General features: G+C 50.2%; 1 protein-coding gene across 1 annotated transcript in view; it reads left to right on the top strand.

Annotated features, from left to right (window-relative positions):
- otud7b (OTU deubiquitinase 7B) overlaps positions 1-25,383 on the top strand; it is a 34,915-nt gene extending 9,532 nt beyond the window's left edge. The window contains exons 2-12 of the mRNA XM_080471788.1: positions 3,922-4,138; positions 5,608-5,778; positions 6,340-6,555; positions 6,697-6,798; positions 7,090-7,217; positions 7,832-7,938; positions 10,318-10,445; positions 10,664-10,813; positions 11,561-11,675; positions 16,037-16,115; positions 20,647-25,383. Of these exons, the coding sequence (XP_080327914.1) occupies positions 4,054-4,138; positions 5,608-5,778; positions 6,340-6,555; positions 6,697-6,798; positions 7,090-7,217; positions 7,832-7,938; positions 10,318-10,445; positions 10,664-10,813; positions 11,561-11,675; positions 16,037-16,115; positions 20,647-22,080 (2,715 nt within the window). The 5' untranslated portion in view covers positions 3,922-4,053 and the 3' untranslated portion in view covers positions 22,081-25,383. The remainder of the gene's footprint in view (positions 1-3,921; positions 4,139-5,607; positions 5,779-6,339; positions 6,556-6,696; positions 6,799-7,089; positions 7,218-7,831; positions 7,939-10,317; positions 10,446-10,663; positions 10,814-11,560; positions 11,676-16,036; positions 16,116-20,646) is intronic.
- The last annotated feature ends 435 nt before the right edge of the window (positions 25,384-25,818 follow it).

Below are 25,818 nucleotides of genomic sequence, written 5' to 3'. Positions count from 1 at the left end.
GCATGCATCACTCCCAGCATGCATCACTCCCAGCATGCGTCACTCCCAGCATGCATCACTCCCAGCATGCACCACTCCCAGCATGCGTCACTCCCAGCATGCACCACTCCCAGCATGCACCACTCCCAGCATGCATCACTCCCAGCATGCACCACTCCCAGCATGCGTCACTCCCAGCATGCATCACTCCCAGCATGCATCACTCCCAGCATGCGTCACTCCCAACATGCACCACTCCCAACATGCACCACTCCCAACATGCACCACTCCCAGCATGCATTGTTCCCAGCATGCTCCAGAACATAGACATATACACTAAACGCCGCGCAGCCTGTCTCAGCCCACCGCTCCGACACGTCAGAGCGGCCGCCATCTTGAGAGGGGCAAGTCTGACCCGTCAGCCTAAACAAGTCTGTGTGACAGCGACGTGTTTTCTGAAGAAAACCAGGCAAATATACATTTACATGACTGAAGAATCATTGCTTTCATTTTTAATTTATTAAATTAAAAATAATTTTATTTATTCATTTATTTAATGTAGCATACTTCTATAAAGTCCAGAGAGGACATGGAAGCAGTTTGCAGACGGGACATTGGGACGCTGTCCTCTCCTTTTAGAGCAGCATGATGGAGCCATGACAACAATATGGAAAGTCTTTATTTACACACAATGAGACATTTATGTACAATGAACATGTACATTATAAAGTTATAACTTTTTTGTGGAACAAATCTCGATTTGTTTTAACATATTTACACACAATAACATATTTACCTGTTATACTTTCATTTATTTTTACATAGTTACCTTTAATATTACATAGAAAATACTAGTTAGATATTTACCTATTACATATTTATTTATTGTGACACATTTATCTATTATTCCATATTATATGACATATTCTCTTCCAGCTCTTCAGTTATTAGATGTTTCCCTCTCAGTTCCTCCAGAAGACCCCCCACTGTGCTCTTTGCCCTCCGTTCTCCATCTCTTCATTCCTCTCCTCTCTTCTCAGACTCTCCACCTCGGCCATGGCTTCACTGAGTCTGGCTGTCAGAGCATCAGGACATGTGGGCAGTGATAGGAGAGGTCCTAGTGAGGACCAGATGGACCTGTTCAGAGTCCTGTGGTATCACATTCATTCACTGCTTGTTCAACGTGCAATCAGTTGATCTGCTCTCCTAATCAATATATATAATAATACTGTCTGTGTACATGTCAGTATGTCTAACAGGAGTGAGGGGTGACATGTTGCTCAGCTGTTTGAGAACAGCCAGACAGAACTTCCTACTGGGATCAGGCTGAGGTTCTCCTGCTGGAACAGGCGGGGAACAGAACACTGACTGGTTCTGAGACACTCATTTCTTTATAAATGTAATCTTCTACACACTGTGACTAAAATAGCCTCCGTTAGATGAACCCAATAGACCTTGATATTGTTGTTGTTGTTTGAGGCGAGCTTCAGCCAGGGACTAGAGAGAACCACGGCTCCAGCTCATCGATGTCCCAAGTTAATGTTATCTGAGCTAAACACAACGACAACAATAAATATGTTCTTCCTCCCTGTGGAAGGTAATCCCACGCTGTCCATTGTCCTGATTCTAGTGTCTATGTCTATGGTCCAGCATGCCTCACTCCCAGCATGCCTCACTCCCAGCATGCCTCACTCCCAGCATGCCTCACTCCCAGCATCCTGCCCTCACTCCCAGCATGCCTCACTCCCAGCATGCCTCACTCCCAGCATGCCTCACTCCCAGCATGCACTGCGGTGCGTTTCACATAGATGGGTGTAGTGGACTTGTCGCTTCAGAAACATTTGTGTTCCTTCAAGAAGCAACACCTGATGTCACCAAGGTTCCTACTCGATCCACTGCTGATGACCCACAATGCAGTCCCACCCCCTTGTGGATGAATGAGTGTAGTACACCCACAGACATGCAGTATAAACCAAACAATGGCTGTTACAACCACACACTTGAGTATTTTTAAAATCACAACCCAACACTGTGCTAATGTCCTGCAGCCTGACTAATCAGGTTCCTCACCACAAGGGATTTCTCTTGGTTCTTCAGTGTTTGCATTGATCAGGTGGTCCTTCATGTTGTCAGTGGAGCCACATGTTCACCTCCTCTGGTCACCTCCTCTGTTCACCTCCTCTGGTCACCTCCTCTGTTCACCTCCTCTGTTCACCTCCTCTGTTCACCTCCTCTGTTCACCTCCTCTGTTCACCTCCTCTGGTCACCTCCTCTGGTCACCTCCTCTGTTCACCTCCTCTGTTCACCTCCTCTGTTCACCTCCTCTGGTCACCCTCCTCTGGGTAGTTGACTTCCTGGTGATGGTTGCTATAGCAACACACTGATTCAAGTGTGTGTGTGTGTGTGTGTGTGTGTGTGTGTGTGTGTGTGTGTGTGTGTGTGTGTGTGTGTGTGTGTGTGTGTGTGTGTGTGTGTGTGTGTGTGTGTGTGTGTGTGTGTGTGTGTGTGTGTTCAGTTGACCTGCACCAATCAGAGGAGAGAGATGACTTTACAGAGAAACACTGCAGAACGACTCCCACCTCCATCTGAGGAAGAGAGAGAGAGAGAGGGCGAGCAAAGGCGAGTGAGATGGAGAGGGAGGGCGATGAAGAGAGTGATGGAGAGAGAGATGGAGAGTGAGATGGAGAGGGAGGGTGATGGAGAGAGTGATGGAGAGAGAGATGGAGAGGGAGGGTGATGGAGAGAGAGTGATGGACAGGGAGTGATGGAGAGTGAGATGGAGAGGGAGGGCGATGGAGAGGGATGAAGAGTGAGATGGAGAGGGAGGGTGATGGAGAGAGTGATGGAGAGAGAGATGGAGAGGGAGGGTGATGGAGAGAGTGATGGAGAGTGAGATGGAGAGGGAGGGTGATGGAGAGAGTGATGGAGAGAGAGATGGAGAGGGAGGGTGATGGAGAGAGAGTGATGGACAGGGAGTGATGGAGAGTGAGATGGAGAGGGAGGGCGATGGAGAGAGGGATGAAGAGGTGCAATGAGAGTAAAATGGTGACTCATCAGACGCAGTGGAAACGAGTGGTCAGACGAGGCAGATGGAGGGATGGTGGAGGAGGAGAAGAGATGACTGGAGGAAAAACACTCTTCTGATGATCGTTTCTGTTGTGATCAGCTCGCTCCCTCACTCTTCATGTTCACAATATCAACCTCATGATGTTTTACTTTGAAATGAAGAGTAGAGATCAGATTCTACTCTGGTCCTGGTCCTGGTCCTGGTCCTGGTCACCACATTGGTAGTACCTAGTTCTTCTGCACATGCTCAGTAGAGACAATCAGAACAAAGTTTCTTCCGTGTCATGACTCCCAGTACATATTCTCCTGGACTTGGTACTTTTATTTTGACAGTCACCATAATAACAATCCAACTTGATGGTCTGTTCACTGGAATGTCTGTGTTCTCCTGTTGGTAACGTTTAGAGCTCATTGTTCTGTGTGTGTGTGTGTGTGTGTGTGTGTGTGTGTGTGTGTGTGTGTGTGTGTGTGTGTGTGTGTGTGTGTGTGTGTGTGTGTGTGTGTGTGTGTGTGTGTGTGTGTGTGTGTGTGTGTGTGTGTGTGTGTGTGTGTGTGTGTGTGTGTGTGTGTGTGTGTGTGTGTGTGTGTGTGTGTGTGTGTGTGTGTGCGTGCGTGCGCGCGCGTGCGACTTGCAAACTCCATCGTTTTCAGTGTTTCTGCCGTTTCCGTGGAAACGGACATCGTTTTCAAAACATTGTCTTTTAAATGTGAATCTGAATTGAAAATGACAGACGCTGCGTTTTCACTGTAAATGTTGTCATGGAAACGGAGCCTCGACTTCAGAACCGTTGAAAACCAGCTGGAGGCGGGTTTCTCTTGATGTTCTCTGTGAAGCTGCAGATGTTCTGGTGATGATGATGATGTTGTCTTCCTCAGGTGTGGCTGACGGAGCTTCTCCACGTGAGGAGGGAGGCTCTACTCTTTTTTAAATTTTATTTCTAGTTTAAGTTTGGCATTTAATTTTTTTAATGCCGGTCGGGCCTCACCAACCAGCGACTTCATGATCACATGACCGTGGATATGGACGCAGTCCTGTCCGACTTTGTCCGTTCCACTGGGGCTGAACCGGGATTGGCCAGAGACTTGCTGGAGGGTGAGTACTGGAGGACGAAGGAGCTGCCACTACACCACTGCTACACCACCACTACACCACTGCTACACCACTGCTACACCACTGCTACACCACCGCTACACCACTGCTACACCACCGCTACACCGCTGCTACACTGCTGCTACACCACCGCTACACCGCTGCTACACTGCTGATACACCACCGCTACACTGCTGATACACCACCGCTACACCACCGCTACACCACCGCTGCTACACTGCTGATACACCACTGCTACACCACCGCTACACCACCGCTACACTGCTGATACACCACTGCTACACCACCGCTACACCACCGCTACACCACTGCTACACCGCCGATACACCACCGCTACACCACTGCTACACCGCCGATACACCGCCGCTACACCACCGCTACACTGCCGCTACACCACCGCTATACCACCGCTACACCACTGCTACACCGCCGATACACCGCCGCTACACCACTGCTACACCACCGCTACACCACTGCTACACCGCCGATACACCGCCGCTACACCACTGCTACACTGCCGCTACACCACCGCTACACCACTGCTACACCGCCGCTACACCACCGCTACACTGCCGCTACACCACCGCTACACCAAAGCTACACCACTGCTACACCGCCGATACACCGCCGCTACACCACTGCTACACCACCGCTACACCACTGCTACACTGCCGCTACACCACCGCTACACCACTGCTACACCGCCACTACACCACCACTACACCGCCACTACACCACCGCTACACCACTGCTACACCGCCGACACACCGCCGATACACCACTGCTACACCGCCACTACACCACCACTACACCGCCACTACACTGCCGCTACAGCACCGCTACACCACCACTACACCGCCACTACACTGCCGCTACAGCACCGCTACACCGCCACTGCACCGTCACTACACCACCACAGGAAGCAGCAGGAAGCAGCAGGAATCAGCAGCAGGAAGAAGCAGCAGGAAACAACAGGAAGCAGCAGGAAGAAGCAGCAGGAATCAACAGGAAGCAGCAGGAAGAAGCAGCAGGAATCAACAGGAAGCAGCAGGAAGAAGCAGCAGGAATCAACAGGAAGCAGCAGGAAGAAGCAGCAGGAAACAACAGGAAGCAGCAGGAAGAAGCAGCAGGAATCAACAGGAAGTGGCAGGAATCAGCAGCAGGAAGAAGCAGCAGGAATCAACAGGAAGCAGCAGGAAGAAGCAGCAGGAAACAACAGGAAGCAGCAGGAAGAAGCAGCAGGAATCAACAGGAAGTGGCAGGAAGCAACAGGAAGCATCAAGCAGCAGCAGGAAGTGGCAGGAAGCAGTGACAGGAAGCAACAGGAAGTGGCGAGCTCGCCGTGCTCCACACTCCGGAGTAGAGACCAGATGTGGCGGTGGCTCGGCTCCAGATCAGAGTTGATATTTAAACTGGGAGGTCCTGACCCGGACTCTGTTTTCGTCTTCTAGGGAAGAACTGGGATTTCACCGCCGCCCTTAGCGACTTCGAGCAGCTGCGACAGGTGCATGCTGGGAACCTGACGTATTCCTTGGCAGAGGAGCCGACCTACCTGCCGCCCGACAAGGAGATGGCCCGGGTGGGACGGCCGGTTCTGCACCGCCAAGACGAGGTGGTGCAAGGTGAGAGGATCGCTGGTTACCTAACGTAGAGTCTACTGATGGTGATCGGTCCCTCTTGAGGGGGGTCTGGTCTGGAAGAGGGTCTGGTCCATACCGTACCATACCGTACTGTACTATACCGTACTGTACTGTGACGTACTGTACCATACCACACCATACTGTACTATACCATACTGTACTGTGATGTACTGTACCATACTGTACTGTGACGTACTGTACCATATCATACCATACCGTACTGTACTGTACCATACCGTACTGTACTGTGACGTACTGTACCATACCGTACCGTACTGTGACGTACTGTACCATACCGTACTGTACTGTACCATACCATACCGTACTGTGACGTACTGTACCATATCATACTGTACCATATCATACCATACCGTACCGTACTGTGACGTACTGTACCATACCGTACTGTACTGTACCATACCATACCGTACTGTGACGTACTGTACCATATCATACTGTACCATATCATACCATACCGTACTGTACTGTGACGCACTGTACTGTACTGTGGTGTAACACCGTGACCTGCTGTACCGTCTGCAGCCTCAGAGAAGCGCCTGTCTCGGGGGATCTCCCACGCCAGCTCCACCATCGTGTCCCTGGCTCGCTCCCACGTGTCCAGTAGCAGTGAGCCGCTCCTGGACACGCCCCTCTGCACCTTCCAGCTGCCCGACCTCACCGTGTACCGCGACGACTTCCGCAGCTTCATCGAGCGCGACCTGATCGAACAGTCCATGATGGTGGCCCTGGAGCACGCAGGTACCCTGACCCTGTTACTGCTGACTGGGGGAGACAGGGTCCAGCTGCTTACTCTGCTAACACACACACACACACACACACACACACTTCAGTGCCAGCTTCCAGCTTAACCCCCCCCCCCCCCCCCCCCCCCCCCCACAGGTCGGTTGAACTGGTGGACCAAAGTGGTCCCAAACTGTCAGAGTCTCCTTCCTCTGGCCACCAGCGGTGACGGGAACTGTCTGCTGCATGCTGCGTCTCTGGGTGAGTCACACACACACACACACACACACACACACACACACACACACACACACACACACACACACACACACACACACACACACACACACACACACACACACACCATAAATATTTTTCTATTTTTTTCTGAAACTAAAACATAAAACAATGTTTTTACCTGGAGCGTTGTTGTGAAAACGCGACCTGAATGTGTTCCAGAGGGTGCAGGACTATAAACTTGAGGTTCTGGGCCGGTCCTGGACCCGGCAGACAGAGGGGGGCTGACCCAGCGTTGTGTTTTGTGTGATGCAGGAATGTGGGGCTTCCATGATCGAGACTTGATGCTGAGGAAGTCCCTGTATGCCCTGATGGACCACGGCCTGGAGAGACTGGCTCTGCAGCGCCGCTGGAGGTGGCAGCAGACACAGCAGAACAAAGAGGTTGCTGACCCAACCTCACCATGACTCTTCCCACGACCCTCACCATGACCCTCACCATGACCCTCACCATGACTCTTCCCATGACCCTCACCATGACTCTTCCCACGACCCTCACCATGACCCTCACCATGACTCTTCCCATGACCCTCACCATGACTCTTCCCACGACCCTCACCATGACCCTCACCATGACTCTTCCCATGACCCTCACCATGACTCTTCCCACGACCCTCACCATGACCCTCACCATGACCCTCACCATTACCATGACCATGACCCTGACTCTCACCATCACCCTGACCCACTGGTCTCATGAAACCAGCAGCGTTACCACATGGAGAAAGTCGTTTCATGACGTGTTGCTCCACGAGAGCTGAGAGACTGAAGCCTCCTGACAGTTCAGACTAACAGACCTTCTGACACCACTGACCTTCATACCTGCAGCAGCACCGAGGAAGTGTTCCTGGTGACCTGAGACCCAGTCTGACCTGTGTGTGTGTGTGTGTGTGTGTGTGTGTGTGTGTGTGTGTGTGTGTGTGTGTGTGTGTGTGTGTGTGTGTGTGTGTGTGTGTGTGTGTGTGTGTGTGTGTGTGTGTGTGTGTGTGTGTGTTCAGTCGGGGCTGGTGTACACAGAGGAGGAGTGGCAGAAGGAGTGGAACGAGTTGTTGAAGTTGGCGTCCAGCGAGCCCAGAATACACTACAGCACCAACGGAACCAGCGGGTGAGGACTGTTAGCTGTTAGCCATTAGCTGTTAGCTAGTAGCTGTTAGCTAGTAGCTGTTAGCCATTAGCTGTTAGCTAGTAGCTGTTAGCCCACCCAGACACAGTTTTTATTCATGAACAAACTGCTGCGTCCTGAAGAGGCTCATTGATCAGAGTAGAATGTCTGTGTTCTCTCTCTGTGTGTGTGTGTGTGTGTGTGTGTGTGTGTGTGTGTGTGTGTGTGTGTGTGTGTGTGTGTGTGTGTGTGTGTGTGTGTGTGTGTGTGTGTGTGTGTGTGTGGCTTCATTACAAAAACTAATAACAGCTCCAACTAGTGGACCAACATGGAAACTACATCGTTTTCACTGATTCTGCTGTTACCATGGAAACGTGAACACTCAAAAACAATGTTTTCCCTTCAAACGTTGTCATGGAAACGAGGTGACACTTTGGTCTAAAGGTCGAGTCACGCTGGTAAAGGAAGAAGAAAGTTCACTTCCAGACATCAGCCAGCAGCAGAGTGAAATGTTTTAATGGCCGATTCATCCTCCTCAAGAACAGGAAGAAAGTTCCAGTGTCAACCGTCTGGGACAAAGTCTCTCTTCTGCAGTGTCCACAAACTCTTGTCTGATTGGTCAGATTATTTTAGTTTACAAGTTTCTGCCACAAGTCCGTGACAGGAATGTGCGTTTGTATTTACAAAGTGCCGTGTGCTGAGCAGCTATCAGTCAGATTTTAATCAGGTTTAACACGTAGCCTCGCTACTGAGCGACCCCCGAGGCCTGAAGTTTAGCGTGTAGCATGTAGCCTCGCTACTGAGCGACCCCCGAGGCCTGAAGTTTAGCGTGTAGCATGTAGCCTCGCTACTGAGCGACCCCCGAGGCCTGAAGTTTAGCGTGTAGCATGTAGCCTCGCTACTGAGCGACCCCCGAGGCCTGAAGTTTAGCGTGTAGCATGTAGCCTCGCTACTGAGCGACCCCCGAGGCCTGAAGTTTAGCGTGTAGCATGTAGCCTCGCTACTGAGCGACCCCCGAGGCCTGAAGTTTAGCGTGTAGCATGTAGCCTCGCTACTGAGCGACCCCCGAGGCCTGAAGTTTAGCGTGTAGCATGTAGCCTCGCTACTGAGCGACCCCCGAGGCCTGAAGTTTAGCGTGTAGCATGTAGCCTCGCTACTGAGCGACCCCCGAGGCCTGAAGTTTAGCGTGTAGCATGTAGCCTCGCTACTGAGCGACCCCCGAGGCCTGAAGTTTAGCGTGTAGCATGTAGCCTCGCTACTGAGCGACCCCCGAGGCCTGAAGTTTAGCGTGTAGCATGTAGCCTCGCTACTGAGCGACCCCAGAGGCACAGGAAACCTGGACAAAATGATGGCAAGATGAATGCAGCTGTTCTCAGAAAATACTGGAGGAAGATTTGCTCTCATCAGCACAGAAGCTGCACACGGGACGTTTCTGGACGTTCCATCATGACAATGATCCAAAACACGAGGCCAAGTCGACCTGTCATTGGCTACAGCAGAACCAAGGGAAGGTTCTGGAGTGGCCCTCTGTCTCCTGACCTCAGTATCATTGAGCCACTCTGGGGAGATCTCTAACCTACAGTTCATACAAGACAGGAGGAACTGGAGGCTTTTTACCAGAACAATGGGCAGCTTCACCATCTGAGGAAATCAAGAACCTTTTCTACAACCACCACTAAAGACTTGAAGCTGTCATCGATGTTAAAGGGCCAGTACACCGTATTAACAACTGGGGGATGGAAACTTCTGATCAGGGTCATTTGGGTACTTTGTTTTTTCATTTTGATTTAAAAAGAGTAAACACAGTTGTTTGCCAATAAACCGCTTCACCCGACCATCAACCATGAGTGGAAGAAAGGTTTTGTGTTATTATTCATATTCTCTGAAGAACGGCTAAGAAATCCTAGATTCCCCCAGGAGCTCCTGTCAAGTATACAGGGGTCTTTAGTCTTTACATTTCACACTGAGAGAAAAAGCTGCACAAACTCGGAGGCCACGCCTCCTCACAATAGGCCACGCCCCCTCACTTTAGGCCAAACAAAGTTTGCGTCTGAGCCGCCATGTTGGTCCGACAGTCCTGAGTGACGTGTTCAGGTGCATTACATAACTCAGCGCCGTGCTACATGCTAACAAGCTTCGAAGCTCACACAGTAGCGAGGCTACATGCTATATGCTATACGAGCACACGAAGAAGAAAAGGTTTTGTTTGTTCCGGCGGAGCAGAAAGAGAAAGAACGATCTGACCAATCAGCAAGAGGTTCTGGACACTGGATCCTTGTGGACCAAGACTAGTTGAGCCAGACCAGCTGGTCTTGGTCCCTGCCTGCTATTGGTTCTTGCTCTGATCTCAGAACCTCTTTAAGGAGTCCTGGTGGTTTTCAGGGCCGAGTCCTCGGATGAGCCGGTCTACGAGAGTCTGGAGGAGTTCCACGTCTTCGTCCTGGCCCACGTCCTGAGGAGGCCCATCGTGGTGGTAGCCGACACCATGCTGAGAGACTCTGGGGGGGAGGGTGAGTACGGCTAGAAGCTCACAACTAACAGCCATGCTGGGGGGGGGGGGGGGGGGGGGGGATATCGTGTATGACAACAAACGTTAACCCTCTGCTGACTGGATTCCTTTGATTTGACGTCAGTAGTTTTGTTCTAACGTAAAGTTCTGCTCAGTTCTTGTGTGTGTTGTGATGATGATGATGAGGATGATGAAGACTCCTGGATGTTTCGTCCACAGCCTTTGCTCCCATCCCGTTCGGAGGCGTCTACCTTCCTCTGGAGGTCCCGGCATTGAAGTGCCACCGCTCCCCCCTGGTTCTGGCCTACGACCAGGCCCACTTCTCCGCCCTGGTGTCCATGGAGCAGAGGGACAGCAGCCGGGAGCAGGGTAAGCCTGATTCTTCATGTTGACCCTGGTTCTGCATGTTGACCCTGATTCTTCATGTTGGCCCTGGTTCTGCATGTTGGCCCTGGTTCTGCATGTTGATCCTGGTTCTGCATGTTGACCCTGGTTCTGCATGTTGACCCTGGTTCAGCTTCTGCATGTTGACCCTGGTTCTGAATGTTGACCCTGGTTCTGCATGTTGACCCTGGTTCAGCTTCTGCATGTTGGCCCTGGTTCTGCATGTTGATCCTGGTTCTGAATGTTGACCCTGGTTCTGCATGTTGACCCTGGTTCAGCTTCTGCATGTTGGCCCTGGTTCTGCATGTTGATCCTGGTTCTGCATGTTGACCCTGGTTCAGCATGTTGACCCTGGTTCAGCTTCTGCATGTTGACCCTGGTTCTGCATGTTGACCCTGGTTCTTCATTTTGATCCTGGTTCTGGTTCTGCATATTGACCCTGGTTCAGCATGTTAATCCTGGTTTTTCATGTTGACCCTGGTTCTTCAACACACGGATCATCAGTCAGTATTGAACCAGAAAGTCTTTCTACTTATATCAAAATATACAGTTTATACCCTGTGTGACCACGAGGTGTCACCGTGGGACCACGATTGTTCCCTGTGCTCCACGATTGTTCCCTGTGCTCCATGATTGTTCCCTGTGCTCCACGATTGTTCCCTGTGCTCCACGATTGTTCCCTGTGCTCCACGATTGTTCCCTGTGCTCCATGATTGTTCCCTGTGCCTGCAGTTGTGATCCCACTGACGGACTCGGAACACAAGATGCTGCCGCTGCATTTCGCTGTGGATCCTGGGAAGGACTGGGAGTGGGGGAAGGACGACACCGACAACGTGATGCTGGCCAGGTGGGGAACACCAAACAGCTCCGGTTAAATCTAACATACATCTTGAATGAGAGTCGCTGTGTTCGGACCTCTGGTCACCTGCTGAGGTCATCAGTCTGATCAGTGGTGAGCGAATCAGAGGGAGGCACACCTGAGCAGCAGCTCAGAGTTAAGCTCCTCCCACTTTTATCACACTGCAGGTCTGACCAGGAGCACCTTAGCTGTTAGCTGTTAGCATCACGACAGAAACTCTTTGATTGATCGTGAAGATCGTAGTTGAAAATCTGCTGACAATCTGATCAAAGTGATCGATTAGCCACAGCTGCAGTTTATTGAGGATCAGATGTTCTAACGTCACGACTGCCGAGCGACGAGTCGTCCAACGAAAACCCACATGAAAATCAAGTTATACAAAATATATGATGTTTGTTTAATCCAGAGTCTCAGTCTGCTCTCAGTTTGTATGGAACCGGATCAGAAACAGGAAGAACACGACCAGGCAGAACAAGCAGGCAGAACAACCAGGGAGAACAAGCAGGCAGAACAACCAGGGAGAACAACCAGAGAGAACAACCAGGGAGAATAACCAGGGAGAACAACCAGGGAGAACAACCAGGGAGAACAACCAGGGAGAATAACCAGGGAGAACAACCAGGGAGAACACAACCATCAAGAACACAACCAGGCAGAACAACCAGGAAGAACACAACCATCAAGAACACAACCATCAAGAACACAACCATCAAGAACACAACCATCAAGAACACAACCAGGCAGAACAACCAGGAAGAACAACCAGGAAGAACACAACCATCAAGAACACAACCATCAAGAACACAACCAGGGAGAATAACCAGGAAGAACACAACCATCAAGAACACAACCAGGCAGAACAACCAGGAAGAACAACCAGGCAGAACAACCAGGAAGAACAACCAGGGAGAACAACCAGGAAGAACAACCAGGAAGAACAACCAGGAAGAACAACCAGGGAGAACAACCAGGAAAAACAACCAGGGAGAACAACCAGGGAGAATAACCAGGGAGAACAACCAGGAAGAACACAACCATCAAGAACACAACCATCAAGAACACAACCAGGGAGAATAACCATCAAGAACACAACCATCAAGAACACAACCATCAAGAACACAACCATCAAGAACACAACCAGGGAGAATAACCAGGAAGAACACAACCATCAAGAACACAACCATCAAGAACACAACCAGGCAGAACAACCAGGAAGAACAACCAGGCCGAACAACCAGGAAGAACAACCAGGGAGAACAACCAGGAAGAACAACCAGGAAGAACAACCAGGAAAAACAACCAGGAAGAACAACCAGGAAGAACACAACCATCAAGAACACAACCAGGCAGAACAACCAGGAAGAACAACCAGGCAGAACAACTAGGAAGAACAACCAGGGAGAACAACCAGGGAGAACAACCAGGAAGAACACAACCATCAAGAACACAACCAGGAAGAACAACCAGGGAGAACAACCAGGGAGAACAACCAGGCAGAACAACCAGGAAGAACAACCAGGCAGAACAACCAAGAAGAACAACCAGGGAGAACAACCAGGAAGAACAACCAGGAAGAACACAACCATCAAGAACACAACCAGGAAGAACAACCAGGCAGAACAACCAGGGAGAACAACCAGGGAGAACAACCAGGAAGAACACAACCATCAAGAACACAACCAGGAAGAACAACCAGGCAGAACAACCAGGAAGAACAACCAGGAAGAACAACCAGGGAGAACAACCAGGGAGAACAACCAGGGAGAACAACCAGGAAGAACAACCAGGAAGAACACAACCATCAAGAACACAACCAGGCAGAACAACCAGGAAGAACAACCAGGCAGAACAACTAGGAAGAACAACCAGGGAGAACAACCAGGGAGAACAACCAGGAAGAACACAACCATCAAGAACACAACCAGGAAGAACAACCAGGGAGAACAACCAGGGAGAACAACCAGGCAGAACAACCAGGAAGAACAACCAGGCAGAACAACCAAGAAGAACAACCAGGGAGAACAACCAGGAAGAACAACCAGGAAGAACACAACCATCAAGAACACAACCAGGAAGAACAACCAGGCAGAACAACCAGGGAGAACAACCAGGGAGAACAACCAGGGAGAACACAACCATCAAGAACACAACCAGGAAGAACAACCAGGCAGAACAACCAGGAAGAACAACCAGGAAGAACAACCAGGAAGAACAACCAGGAAGAACACAACCATCAAGAACACAACCATCAAGAACACAACCAGGGAGAATAACCAGGAAGAACACAACCATCAAGAACACAACCAGGCAGAACAACCAGGAAGAACAACCAGGCAGAACAACCAGGAAGAACAACCAGGGAGAACAACCAGGAAGAACAACCAGGAAGAACAACCAGGAAGAACAACCAGGGAGAACAACCAGGAAAAACAACCAGGGAGAACAACCAGGGAGAATAACCAGGGAGAACAACCAGGAAGAACACAACCATCAAGAACACAACCATCAAGAACACAACCAGGGAGAATAACCATCAAGAACACAACCATCAAGAACACAACCATCAAGAACACAACCAGGGAGAATAACCAGGAAGAACACAACCATCAAGAACACAACCATCAAGAACACAACCAGGCAGAACAACCAGGAAGAACAACCAGGCCGAACAACCAGGAAGAACAACCAGGGAGAACAACCAGGAAGAACAACCAGGAAGAACAACCAGGAAAAACAACCAGGAAGAACAACCAGGAAGAACACAACCATCAAGAACACAACCAGGCAGAACAACCAGGAAGAACAACCAGGCAGAACAACTAGGAAGAACAACCAGGGAGAACAACCAGGGAGAACAACCAGGAAGAACACAACCATCAAGAACACAACCAGGAAGAACAACCAGGGAGAACAACCAGGGAGAACAACCAGGCAGAACAACCAGGAAGAACAACCAGGCAGAACAACCAAGAAGAACAACCAGGGAGAACAACCAGGAAGAACAACCAGGAAGAACACAACCATCAAGAACACAACCAGGAAGAACAACCAGGCAGAACAACCAGGGAGAACAACCAGGGAGAACAACCAGGAAGAACACAACCATCAAGAACACAACCAGGAAGAACAACCAGGCAGAACAACCAGGAAGAACAACCAGGAAGAACAACCAGGGAGAACAACCAGGGAGAACAACCAGGGAGAACAACCAGGAAGAACAACCAGGAAGAACACAACCATCAAGAACACAACCAGGCAGAACAACCAGGAAGAACAACCAGGCAGAACAACTAGGAAGAACAACCAGGGAGAACAACCAGGGAGAACAACCAGGAAGAACACAACCATCAAGAACACAACCAGGAAGAACAACCAGGGAGAACAACCAGGGAGAACAACCAGGCAGAACAACCAGGAAGAACAACCAGGCAGAACAACCAAGAAGAACAACCAGGGAGAACAACCAGGGAGAACAACCAGGGAGAACAACCAGGGAGAACACAACCATCAAGAACACAACCAGGAAGAACAACCAGGGAGAACAACCAGGGAGAACAACCAGGAAGAACAACCAGGGAGAACAACCAGGGAGAACAACCAGGGAGAACAACCAGGGAGAACAACCAGGGAGAACACAACCATCAAGAACACAACCAGGAAGAACAACCAGGCAGAACAACCAGGAAGAACAACCAGGAAGAACAACCAGGGAGAACAACCAGGGAGAACAACCAGGGAGAACAACCAGGGAGAACAACCAGGAAGAACACAACCATCAAGAACACAACCAGGAAGAACAACCAGGAAGAACAACCAGGAAGAACAACCAGGGAGAACAACCAGGGAGAACAACCAGGCAGAACAACCAGGAAGAACAAGCAGGCAGAACAACCAGGGAGAACAAGCAGGCAGAACAACCAGGGAGAACAACCAGGCAGAACAACCAGGAAGAGCAGAACCCAGTAGATATTCTTTAACCAGCAGCTACAGACAATATGAGCAACACGTCAACACACTGAGGAAACGTTGAAGTTTCACTGTTTGATCGTTGATCAGAGACGGAATCAGACTGTTACTCTGAGAACAGATCAACTCACGGCGACGATAAATATCTAGAAAATGATGAAACCATCAGAAAGCAGAGAACGTCTGAATGATTCCAGAAGCTTCTTCAAGACTCAAAGTATCAAGCTGCATAGCAGAGCAGCCCACAAATCCCTTTAATTCAGCTTTTATTTCATGTCTAAAGAGGAAACCGTTTCCTTCAGGTGTGTCTCCGTGTCTGAACAGTCAGTCCCTCCGTCAGTATGAGACGATTGTAAAGACGTCCCATGTTGCTCTTCCTCCAGCGTTGCTTTGTCTCTGGAGGCCAAACTGCAGATGCTGCACAGCTACATGACGGTCAGCTGGCTACCGCTGCCCTGCGAGGTAAAGTGCAACCTGAAACACGGCAACACACTGCAACAATCTGAAACACGGCAACACACTGCAACAACCTGAAACACGCTGCAACAACCTGAAACACAGCAACACACTGCATCAACCTGAAATACGGCAACACACTGCAACAATCTGAAACACAGCAACACACTGCAACAACCTGAAACACGGCAACACACTGCAACAACCTGAAACACGCTGCAACAACCTGAAACACAGCAACACACTGCAACAATCTGAAACACAGCAACACACTGCAACAACCTGAAACACGGCAACACACTGCAACAATCTGAAACACGCAACAATCTGCAACACGCTGCAACAACATGAAACACAGCAACACACTGCAACAAGCAACCTGAAACACAGCAACACACTGCAACAATCTGAAACACGCAACAATCTGCAACACGCTGCAACAACATGAAACACAGCAACACACTGCAACAACCTGAAACACGGCAACACACTGCAACAACCTGAAACACGCTTCAACAATCTGAAACACAGCAACACACTGCAACAACCTGAAACACGGCAACACATTGCAACAATCTGAAACACGGCAACACACTGCAACAACCTGAAACACGCTGCAACAACCTGAAACACAGCAACACACTGCAACAACCTGAAATACGGCAACACACTGCAACAATCTGAAACACAGCAACACACTGCAACAACCTGAAACACGGCAACACACTGCAACAACCTGAAACACGCTGCAACAACCTGAAACACAGCAACACACTGCAACAACCTGAAACACGGCAACACACTGCAACAATCTGAAACACGCAACAATCTGCAACATGCTGCAACAACATGAAACACAGCAACACACTGCAACAAGCAACCTGAAACACAGCAACACACTGCAACAATCTGAAACACGGCAACACACTGCAACAATCTGAAACACGCAACAATCTGCAACACGCTGCAACAACATGAAACACAGCAACACACTGCAACAACCTGAAACACGGCAACACACTGCAACAACCTGAAACACGCTTCAACAATCTGAAACACAGCAACACACTGCAACAACCTGAAACACGGCAACACATTGCAACAATCTGAAACACGGCAACACACTGCAACAACCTGAAACACGCTGCAACAACCTGAAACACAGCAACACACTGCAACAACCTGAAACACGGCAACACACTGCAACAATCTGAAACACTGCAACAACCTGAAACACGGCAACACACTGCAACAACCTGAAACACGCTGCAACAACCTGAAACACAGCAACACACTGCAACAACCTGAAACACGGCAACACACTGCAACAATCTGAAACACGCAACAATCTGCAACACGCTGCAACAACATGAAACACAGCAACACACTGCAACAAGCAACCTGAAACACAGCAACACACTGCAACAATCTGAAACACGGCAACACACTGCAACAATCTGAAACACGCAACAATCTGCAACACGCTGCAACAACATGAAACACAGCAACACACTGCAACAACCTGAAACACGGCAACACACTGCAACAATCTGAAACACGCAACAATCTGCAACACGCTGCAACAACATGAAACACAGCAACACACTGCAACAAGCAACCTGAAACACAGCAACACGCTGCAACAACCTGAAACACAGCAACACACTGCAACAACCTGAAACACACTGCAACAACCTGAAACACGCTGCAACAACCTGAAACACAGCAACACACTGCAACAACCTGAAACACGGCAACACACTGCAACAATCTGAAACACGCAACAATCTGCAACACGCTGCAACAACATGAAACACAGCAACACACTGCAACAAGCAACCTGAAACACAGCAACACACTGCAACAATCTGAAACACGGCAACACACTGCAACAATCTGAAACACTCAACAATCTGCAACACGCTGCAACAACATGAAACACAGCAACACAGTGCAACAAGCAACCTGAAACACAGCAACACACTGCAACAATCTGCAACACACTGCAACAACCTGAAACACAGCAACACACTGCAACAATCTGCAACACACTGCAACAACATGAAACACAGCAACACAGTGCAACAAGCAACCTGAAACACAGCAACACACTGCAACAATCTGCAACACACTGCAACAACATGAAACACAGCAACACAGTGCAACAAGCAACCTGAAACACGGCAACACACTGCAACAACATGAAACACAGCAACACAGTGCAACAAGCAACCTGAAACACAGCAACACACTGCAACAATCTGCAACACACTGCAACAACATGAAACACAGCAACACAGTGCAACAAGCAACCTGAAACACAGCAACACACTGCAACAATCTGCAACACACTGCAACAACCTGAAACACAGCAACACAGTGCAACAACATGAAACACAGCAACACACTGCAACAATCTGCAACACACTGCAACAACCTGAAACACAGCAACACACTGCAACAATCTGCAACAACATGCAACACAGTGCAACAACATGAAACACAGCAACACACTGCAACAATCTGCAACACACTGCAACAACCTGAAACACAGCAACACACTGCAACAATCTGCAACAACATGCAACACAGTGCAACAACATGAAACACAGCAACACACTGCAACAATCTGCAACAACATGCAACACAGTGCAACAAGCAACCTGAAACACAGCAACACACTCCAACAATCTGCAACACACTGCAACAACATGAAACACAGCAACACAGTGCAACAAGCAACCTGAAACACAGCAACACACTGCAACAATCTGCAACACAGTGCAACAACATGAAACACAGTAACACACTGCAACAACCTGAAACACGCAACAATCTGCAACACAGTGCAACAACATGAAACACAGTAACACACTGCAACAACCTGAAACACGCAACAACCTGAAACACGCAACAATCTGCAACACACTGCAACAACCTGAAACACAGCAACACAGTGCAACAACATGAAACACAGCAACACACTGCAACAATCTGCAACACACTGCAACAACCTGAAACACAGTGCAACAAGCAACATGAAACACAGCAACACACCGCAACAATCTGCAACACAGTGCAACAACCTGAAACACAGCAACACAGTGCAACAACATGAAACACAGCAACACACTGCAACAATCTGCAACACACTGCAACAACCTGAAACACAGCAACACACTGCAACAATCTGCAACAACATGCAACACAGTGCAACAACATGAAACACAGCAACACACTGCAACAATCTGCAACACACTGCAACAACCTGAAACACAGCAACACACTGCAACAATCTGCAACAACATGCAACACAGTGCAACAAGCAACCTGAAACACAGCAACACACTCCAACAATCTGCAACACACTGCAACAACATGAAACACAGCAACACAGTGCAACAAGCAACCTGAAACACAGCAACACACTGCAACAATCTGCAACACAGTGCAACAACATGAAACACAGTAACACACTGCAACAACCTGAAACACGCAACAATCTGCAACACAGTGCAACAACATGAAACACAGTAACACACTGCAACAACCTGAAACACGCAACAACCTGAAACACGCAACAATCTGCAACACACTGCAACAACCTGAAACACAGCAACACAGTGCAACAACATGAAACACAGCAACACACTGCAACAATCTGCAACACACTGCAACAACCTGAAACACAGTGCAACAAGCAACATGAAACACAGCAACACACCGCAACAATCTGCAACACAGTGCAACAACCTGAAACACAGCAACACAGTGCAACAACATGAAACACAGCAACACACTGCAACAATCTGCAACACACTGCAACAACCTGAAACACGCAACAATCTGCAACACGCTGCAACAACCTGAAACACAGCAACACAGTGCAACAAGCAACCTGCAACACACTGCAACAACCTGAAACACGCAACAATCTGCAACACGCTGCAACAACCTGAAACACAGCAACACAGTGCAACAAGCAACCTGAAACACAGCAATACACTGCAACAACCTGAAACACACTGCAACAAGCAACCTGAAACACAGCAACACACTGCAACAACCTGAAACACAGCAACACACTGTAACAAGCAACATGAAACACAGCAACACAGTGCAACAAATCTGTTTTTTTGTAAAGATTTTAAGATGAAAGGTTTGAAAAAAGAGAAGCTGCAGCTCCATCATGTTAGTGTGGGGAGAGATGGCGCCCCCTGGAGCTGAGTACATTACATGACTCTTCCTGTGTTTCAGTTTAAGTTGCCCACAAGGGGCACTGTTCCTCTTCTTAGACCAGATCTGTCTTTATTTAACTTCCTGTGGCCCTGCTGCCGTCCAATGAAGGGATGAAATGTATGAATGACTGGAGTTGATTGAGCGTGGACAGGGGCAGGAAGCAGTCAATGGTGGAGCAGCGGTGAAGAGACGCTGCAGGTTGTTTGTTAAAGTAGAACCAGGAAGTTGTGAGTCAACATGTGTGAACTTCCTGTTGATGTGAGGCTGATCAGCAGTGTGTGTCTTTGTGTCTCTGCAGCAGGCTCCTCTGGCTCAGCCCGAGTCTCCCACCGCGTCGGCCGGCGAGGACGCCCGGACGCCTCCGGACTCCGGGGAGTCGGACAAGGAGTCAGTCAGCAGCAACTCCAACGGCAACGGAGACGCAACCACGGTATCTGCGCCAAATGGAGGCTCTCTGGCCAAGAATGGCTCGTCGTCTTCATCCAGCTCGTCCAGCGGCGGCTCGGCCGGCAAGGACAAGAGCAAGAAGGACAAGGACAAGAAACGGGCCGACTCGGTGGCCAACAAGCTGGGCAGCTTTGGGAAGAGTCTGGGCAGCAAGCTGAAGAAGAACGTGGGCGGGCTCATGACGGGGAAGAACGCGGCGGCCGGCGGCGCCGAGAAGAAGAAGGGCTCCTTCCGGGGCAGGAAGGGCAGCAAGGAGGGCTCGCCGTCCGCCTACGCCTCTGAGGACTCCGGGAAAGGCTCGCCGTCCTCTGGCAGCGAGCGCCTGAACGGGACGGGCAGCAGCATGAGCAGCGGCGGCAGCAGCACCGAGGGCGACGGCTACAAGTACAGCGCCGACGTGAAGGTGAGCCTGGGCATCCTGCGGGCCGCCATGCAGGGCGAGAGGAAGTTCATCTTCTCCGGGCTGCTCACCACCAGCAACCGCCAGCCCTTCCAGGAGGAGATGATCCAGCGCTACCTGGCCGACGCCGAGGAGCGCTTCCGGGCCGAGCAGGAGCAGCAGCGCCGTGACGCCGAGAGGAAGGGCCTGGCCAACGGAGCCCCTCCCCCGAGGAAGGAAGCGGCGGGTGGTGCCGATCTCGGCTACCGGCCGTACGACGCCAAAGAGGAGCCGAGTGAAAACGGCCTGCCGAAGCCCCCCCCGAGCCCCTCCACATACTCGGCCATGGTGCCCCTCCCTCGCGCCTCCTTCATGGATCCGCCCCCCGCCGCAGCCCCCCTCACGCAGCACCTCCAGGTGCACGGCTACCCAGACATCCGACGCCAGCTCGCCGGCGGCTCCCCGGCTGCCTCCTACCCCGGCCTCCCGTCGTACGCCACGCTCCCCCGACATTGCCCCGCCGCCCCACCCCCTACCCACCTCCAGTCCTCTAACTCCTCCCTGAGCCCCTCACGGCTCGCGCCCTCATATCTGCCTGAGTTCGACCCGCCGGACTACCCGGGGGCGGAGCCCTACACTAACGGCCTCAGAGACGGGGGCTCGGGCCTGGACTGCCGGACCGTGCAGCCGCCCATCAGACACTACTCCCTGGGCAGCGCCGCCGGTCTCCCCGCCGGTCTCCCCGCCGGTCTCCCCGCCGGTCTCCCCGCCGGTCTGCAGTCCAGCCGCTGTAGGACTCCCAGCTGCACCTACTATGGACACCCTGAGACGGGAAACTACTGCTCCTACTGCTACCGGGAGGAGCTAAAGAAGAGGGAGACAGAACCGGTTGTGCACCGGTTCTGATCGGACCCCCGCTGCACGGCGAAGGGCTTGTATCAGAACCGGTGTTCAATAAGTGGCCTTTAAACAAACTCACGGGATGGAAACCCGGTCCCTGCTGAAGCTGACAGGAGGTTCAGAACCAACAGGGTGGTACGGGCCACCGGGGCCACCGGGGCCACCGGGGCCACCGGGGCCACCGGGGCCACCGGGGCCACCTGCTCCAGATGTTACACACTAGCTGCACTTCTCTTCTTACTCTTTTGTTTTGCTGTGGCTCTGATGCAGGAGTGTGAACTTTCAGGATCTCCTGAGAGACGACCACACACACACACACACACACACACACACACACACACACACACACACACACACACACTCTCTCGATGCAAGCACAAATGTCTCGTTCCTCTTTGGAGTCACGTTGCTGATTTCGCTGTTATTTACGATCTTTTGTTATCTTGAGAACTCGATGTTAACTCGTCTGAAGCTAGCATGCTATGCTAACGACGATGCTCTGTCGTCTGCTGTGGTGCTAACGTTACAGAATGCAAAACACTCACCGGTTCCACTCCGCTCTACTCGTCGTATGTTTCTGGCTGAAGCTCTCACGTCTACGTAACTCGCAATATGATGTCAGCTTTTGTTTTCTTAGAGATTTCCGAGCTCCTGAGCAGAACCCGTAAACAAGACGCCGCGCTCAGAGTCGCATTCGCAGAGGAAACTTCTATAAAGTTAAAGTTGAGTCAGCAGATTTTGCAGCCGTGCGCCGTGTTGTGCCCTTAAAGGTGCATATAGTTCGATGTTCTCCTGAGTTGTCTAATAATTTAATTGCCTAGAACGTCACAAAGAATCATCCGAAAGACGTCAGATTATCGTGCTTGAGGGTGTTCAGCCTTGTAGTACCGTTTTCTACCACAAGACGGTGTCATGAGTCTCTACCTTCATGTGTTTTGAAGCTTCTTCTCACTAAAGTGATGGAACTCTGAGAGCCAGCCTCACTACTGCCACCTCAAGGCCGATTCAGGTTCTTTTTCTCCAAATGTCAAAACGTTTGTCTTTTCAGGTTTTCAACATTCGGAAAAAACACAAAGTCTCACCACGACTCGTAGGACTCACAGGACTCACAGGACTCGTAGGACTCACAGGACTCACAGGACTCGTAGGACTCACAGGACTCACAGGACTCGTAGGACTCACAGGACTCACAGGACTCGTACGACTCACAGGACTCACAGGACTCGTAGGACTCACAGGACTCACAGGACTCGTAGGACTCACAGGACTCGTACGACTCACAGGACTCGTACGACTCACAGGACTCATAGGACTCACAGGACTCACAGGACTCGTAGGACTCACAGGACTCGTACGACTCACAGGACTCGTACGACTCACAGGACTCATAGGACTCACAGGACTCACAAGACTCATAAGACTCACAGGACTCATAAGACTCACAGGACTCATAGGACTCGTACGACTCACAGGACTCATAGGACTCGTACGACTCACAGGACTCATAGGACTCGTATGACTCACAGGACTCCTACGACTCATAGGACTCACAGGACTCGTGTAACAGTGAACAAAAATGTTCTCCAGCCGCTGAACTCTGCTTTTTAAGATCCTCCATTTCTTTAGATGAAGGTCAAACTGCAGGTGAACATTACTGGACAGGGCTAATGCTAACTAGCATTATCAGTTTTACTCCATGTTAGCAGTTAGCTGTGTGAAGTTGGAGCGTTAATTATTCCTTTCGTTCTAATGTGCAGGTGAAGCACAGCTGCAGTTAGCATCGGCTAATGCTGATAAAGCTGCTGAGTCTCGTAGCATCAGCATTCGAACCCGAGCGGTGGATGTGGAACGTTAGCATGACGCGTGGAAAAACAGAACAATGGTCACATGATGAAACAGAACGAAAACTTCAGACTCTTCAACACTAAACCGACTTCCGTCAAGCTAGCAGGAAGCAGCAGATGACTCTGGGGAGGGTTAGCATTAGCACTGGGCCAGGGTAGGGTTAGCATTAGCACTGGGCCAGGGTAGGGTTAGCATTAGCACTGGGCCAGGTGGTTCATGTTTTCTTGCAGTCTGATTTGGGAAAACCAAAATGTTTCAGTGCTTCACATCGTTAACGAGCTTTTTGTCAGTCAGACATGACGGTGTCCAGTTAGCGTTAACATTAATGCTACTTTCCAAACACTAATGTCAAAAATATCAGATTAGAAAAGAAAAAAAACTTCTAAATGCAACAGGAACTTAGTTTTAATCTGAACGGGATTTAATCTTCTAACTCTGCTGTCCCTGACAGCGGTGAGTATCCATTAGCATTAGCACGCTCCAGGTGAGACTCTTCTGATGGAATTAAAGCTGGAAACACTTTGCTCTGCTGGTGTTGGTACAGTTAGCATTGCCTTGAGAGCCATATTGTGAATGCTAATGTGGGAACACCCTCAATACAACACAATCTAACATTGACAGAAAGTCCTAATGCTGACAGGAAGTCCTCACGCTTTTCATTTCAGCTGCAGACTGACTGAGTGGACATCATTAATGCGGTTAGCATTAGCACAGTTCTGGATGATAATGCAGTGAAATTAAAACATGGTAGCTTCAGTTTCAGCCGGCGATGAGGTGATGTTTTAGCGTTTGTGTGACTTTTCTGAATGCTAATGCTAAAGGAAAAGAAATGCTATTTCCAGAAGTTGGACTCTTAACAGAGCACCAAACATGTTTCATTTGACATCTGGCTCATAGATGCAGAGTATAGTGTCAGTTAGCATTAGCACTACCCAGACGATGAGAAGCGTCGATGTGGAACCTTTAACACCGCTCAACGCTAACGTGAGAAAAATCTAAATGTTGAGGTTCACTCCTGATGTGAGAGGCAAGCTGACTAGCATTAGCATTAGCACAGCTCTGTTCAGCTGCATCTGGAAAAAACCGTGTACGAAGTGACGCAGTCGATCAGCATTCACTCATAAAACCAGAAAATCTGCGCCGACGGGACCGAAACTCCTTCCGGCCGGTTTCTCCTGCGAACGTCCCGTCGTCGCGTTTTGCACAAATTCAAGCACTTTCCCCGAAGTCGGTGTGCCGATCGGGAGCGTTGGGCCTCGTCCCGCCTCTTGCCGCCGCTCCTCCGTCACCCGGAGACTCTCCGCATCCACTTCCTGTTCTCGTTGCCTTTTTGTCTTCGTACCGATCACGGATCCTGAACTGCTGCTGCCGCGAGAAACGAAACACTTTCAGGACGAATCGGCTCCGTTTTAAAGCTGCTGCACAACGAGCCTAAAACCTCTAAAATGACCCCCCCACCCCCACCCACACCACCACCACCACCACCCCCCCCCCCCCCCACCACCCCCAACCCCCCCCCCCCCCCCCACCCCCACCCCCCCCACCCCACCACCACCACCCCCCCACCCCCGATCAGAAGCCATTAATCAATATGTCTAAAATGATCAGGTTAGAAAAGTTTCAGCATGATGAGCTGTAGTTCCTGGCCGCGGCCGCCAGGTGGTGCTGCAGCTTCAGGCCAGCGGGCGGCGCTGCTGCGTCACTGCCCTTCGCCCTCAAATCACAAAAACCAAAATGTGAAGGAGAAAAGAAAAGTGGCGTTTCTGGACGATTCTGCGGATTTCCACCAAAAATAGAAAGTTTTCGTTTCTTTTTCTTCCAAAGTAATTTTTACGGGAAGTTTCTGACGTCGGAGTCGAACCGACACGTCGGATTTATTTTTGTAAGTTTTCCAGCATT

This window comes from Lipophrys pholis (genome assembly GCF_963383615.2).
Source record: "Lipophrys pholis genome assembly, chromosome: 9".
In the NCBI taxonomy this organism is placed as follows: domain Eukaryota; kingdom Metazoa; phylum Chordata; class Actinopteri; order Blenniiformes; family Blenniidae; genus Lipophrys; species Lipophrys pholis.
This window is presented reverse-complemented; position numbering and strand designations above follow the sequence as displayed.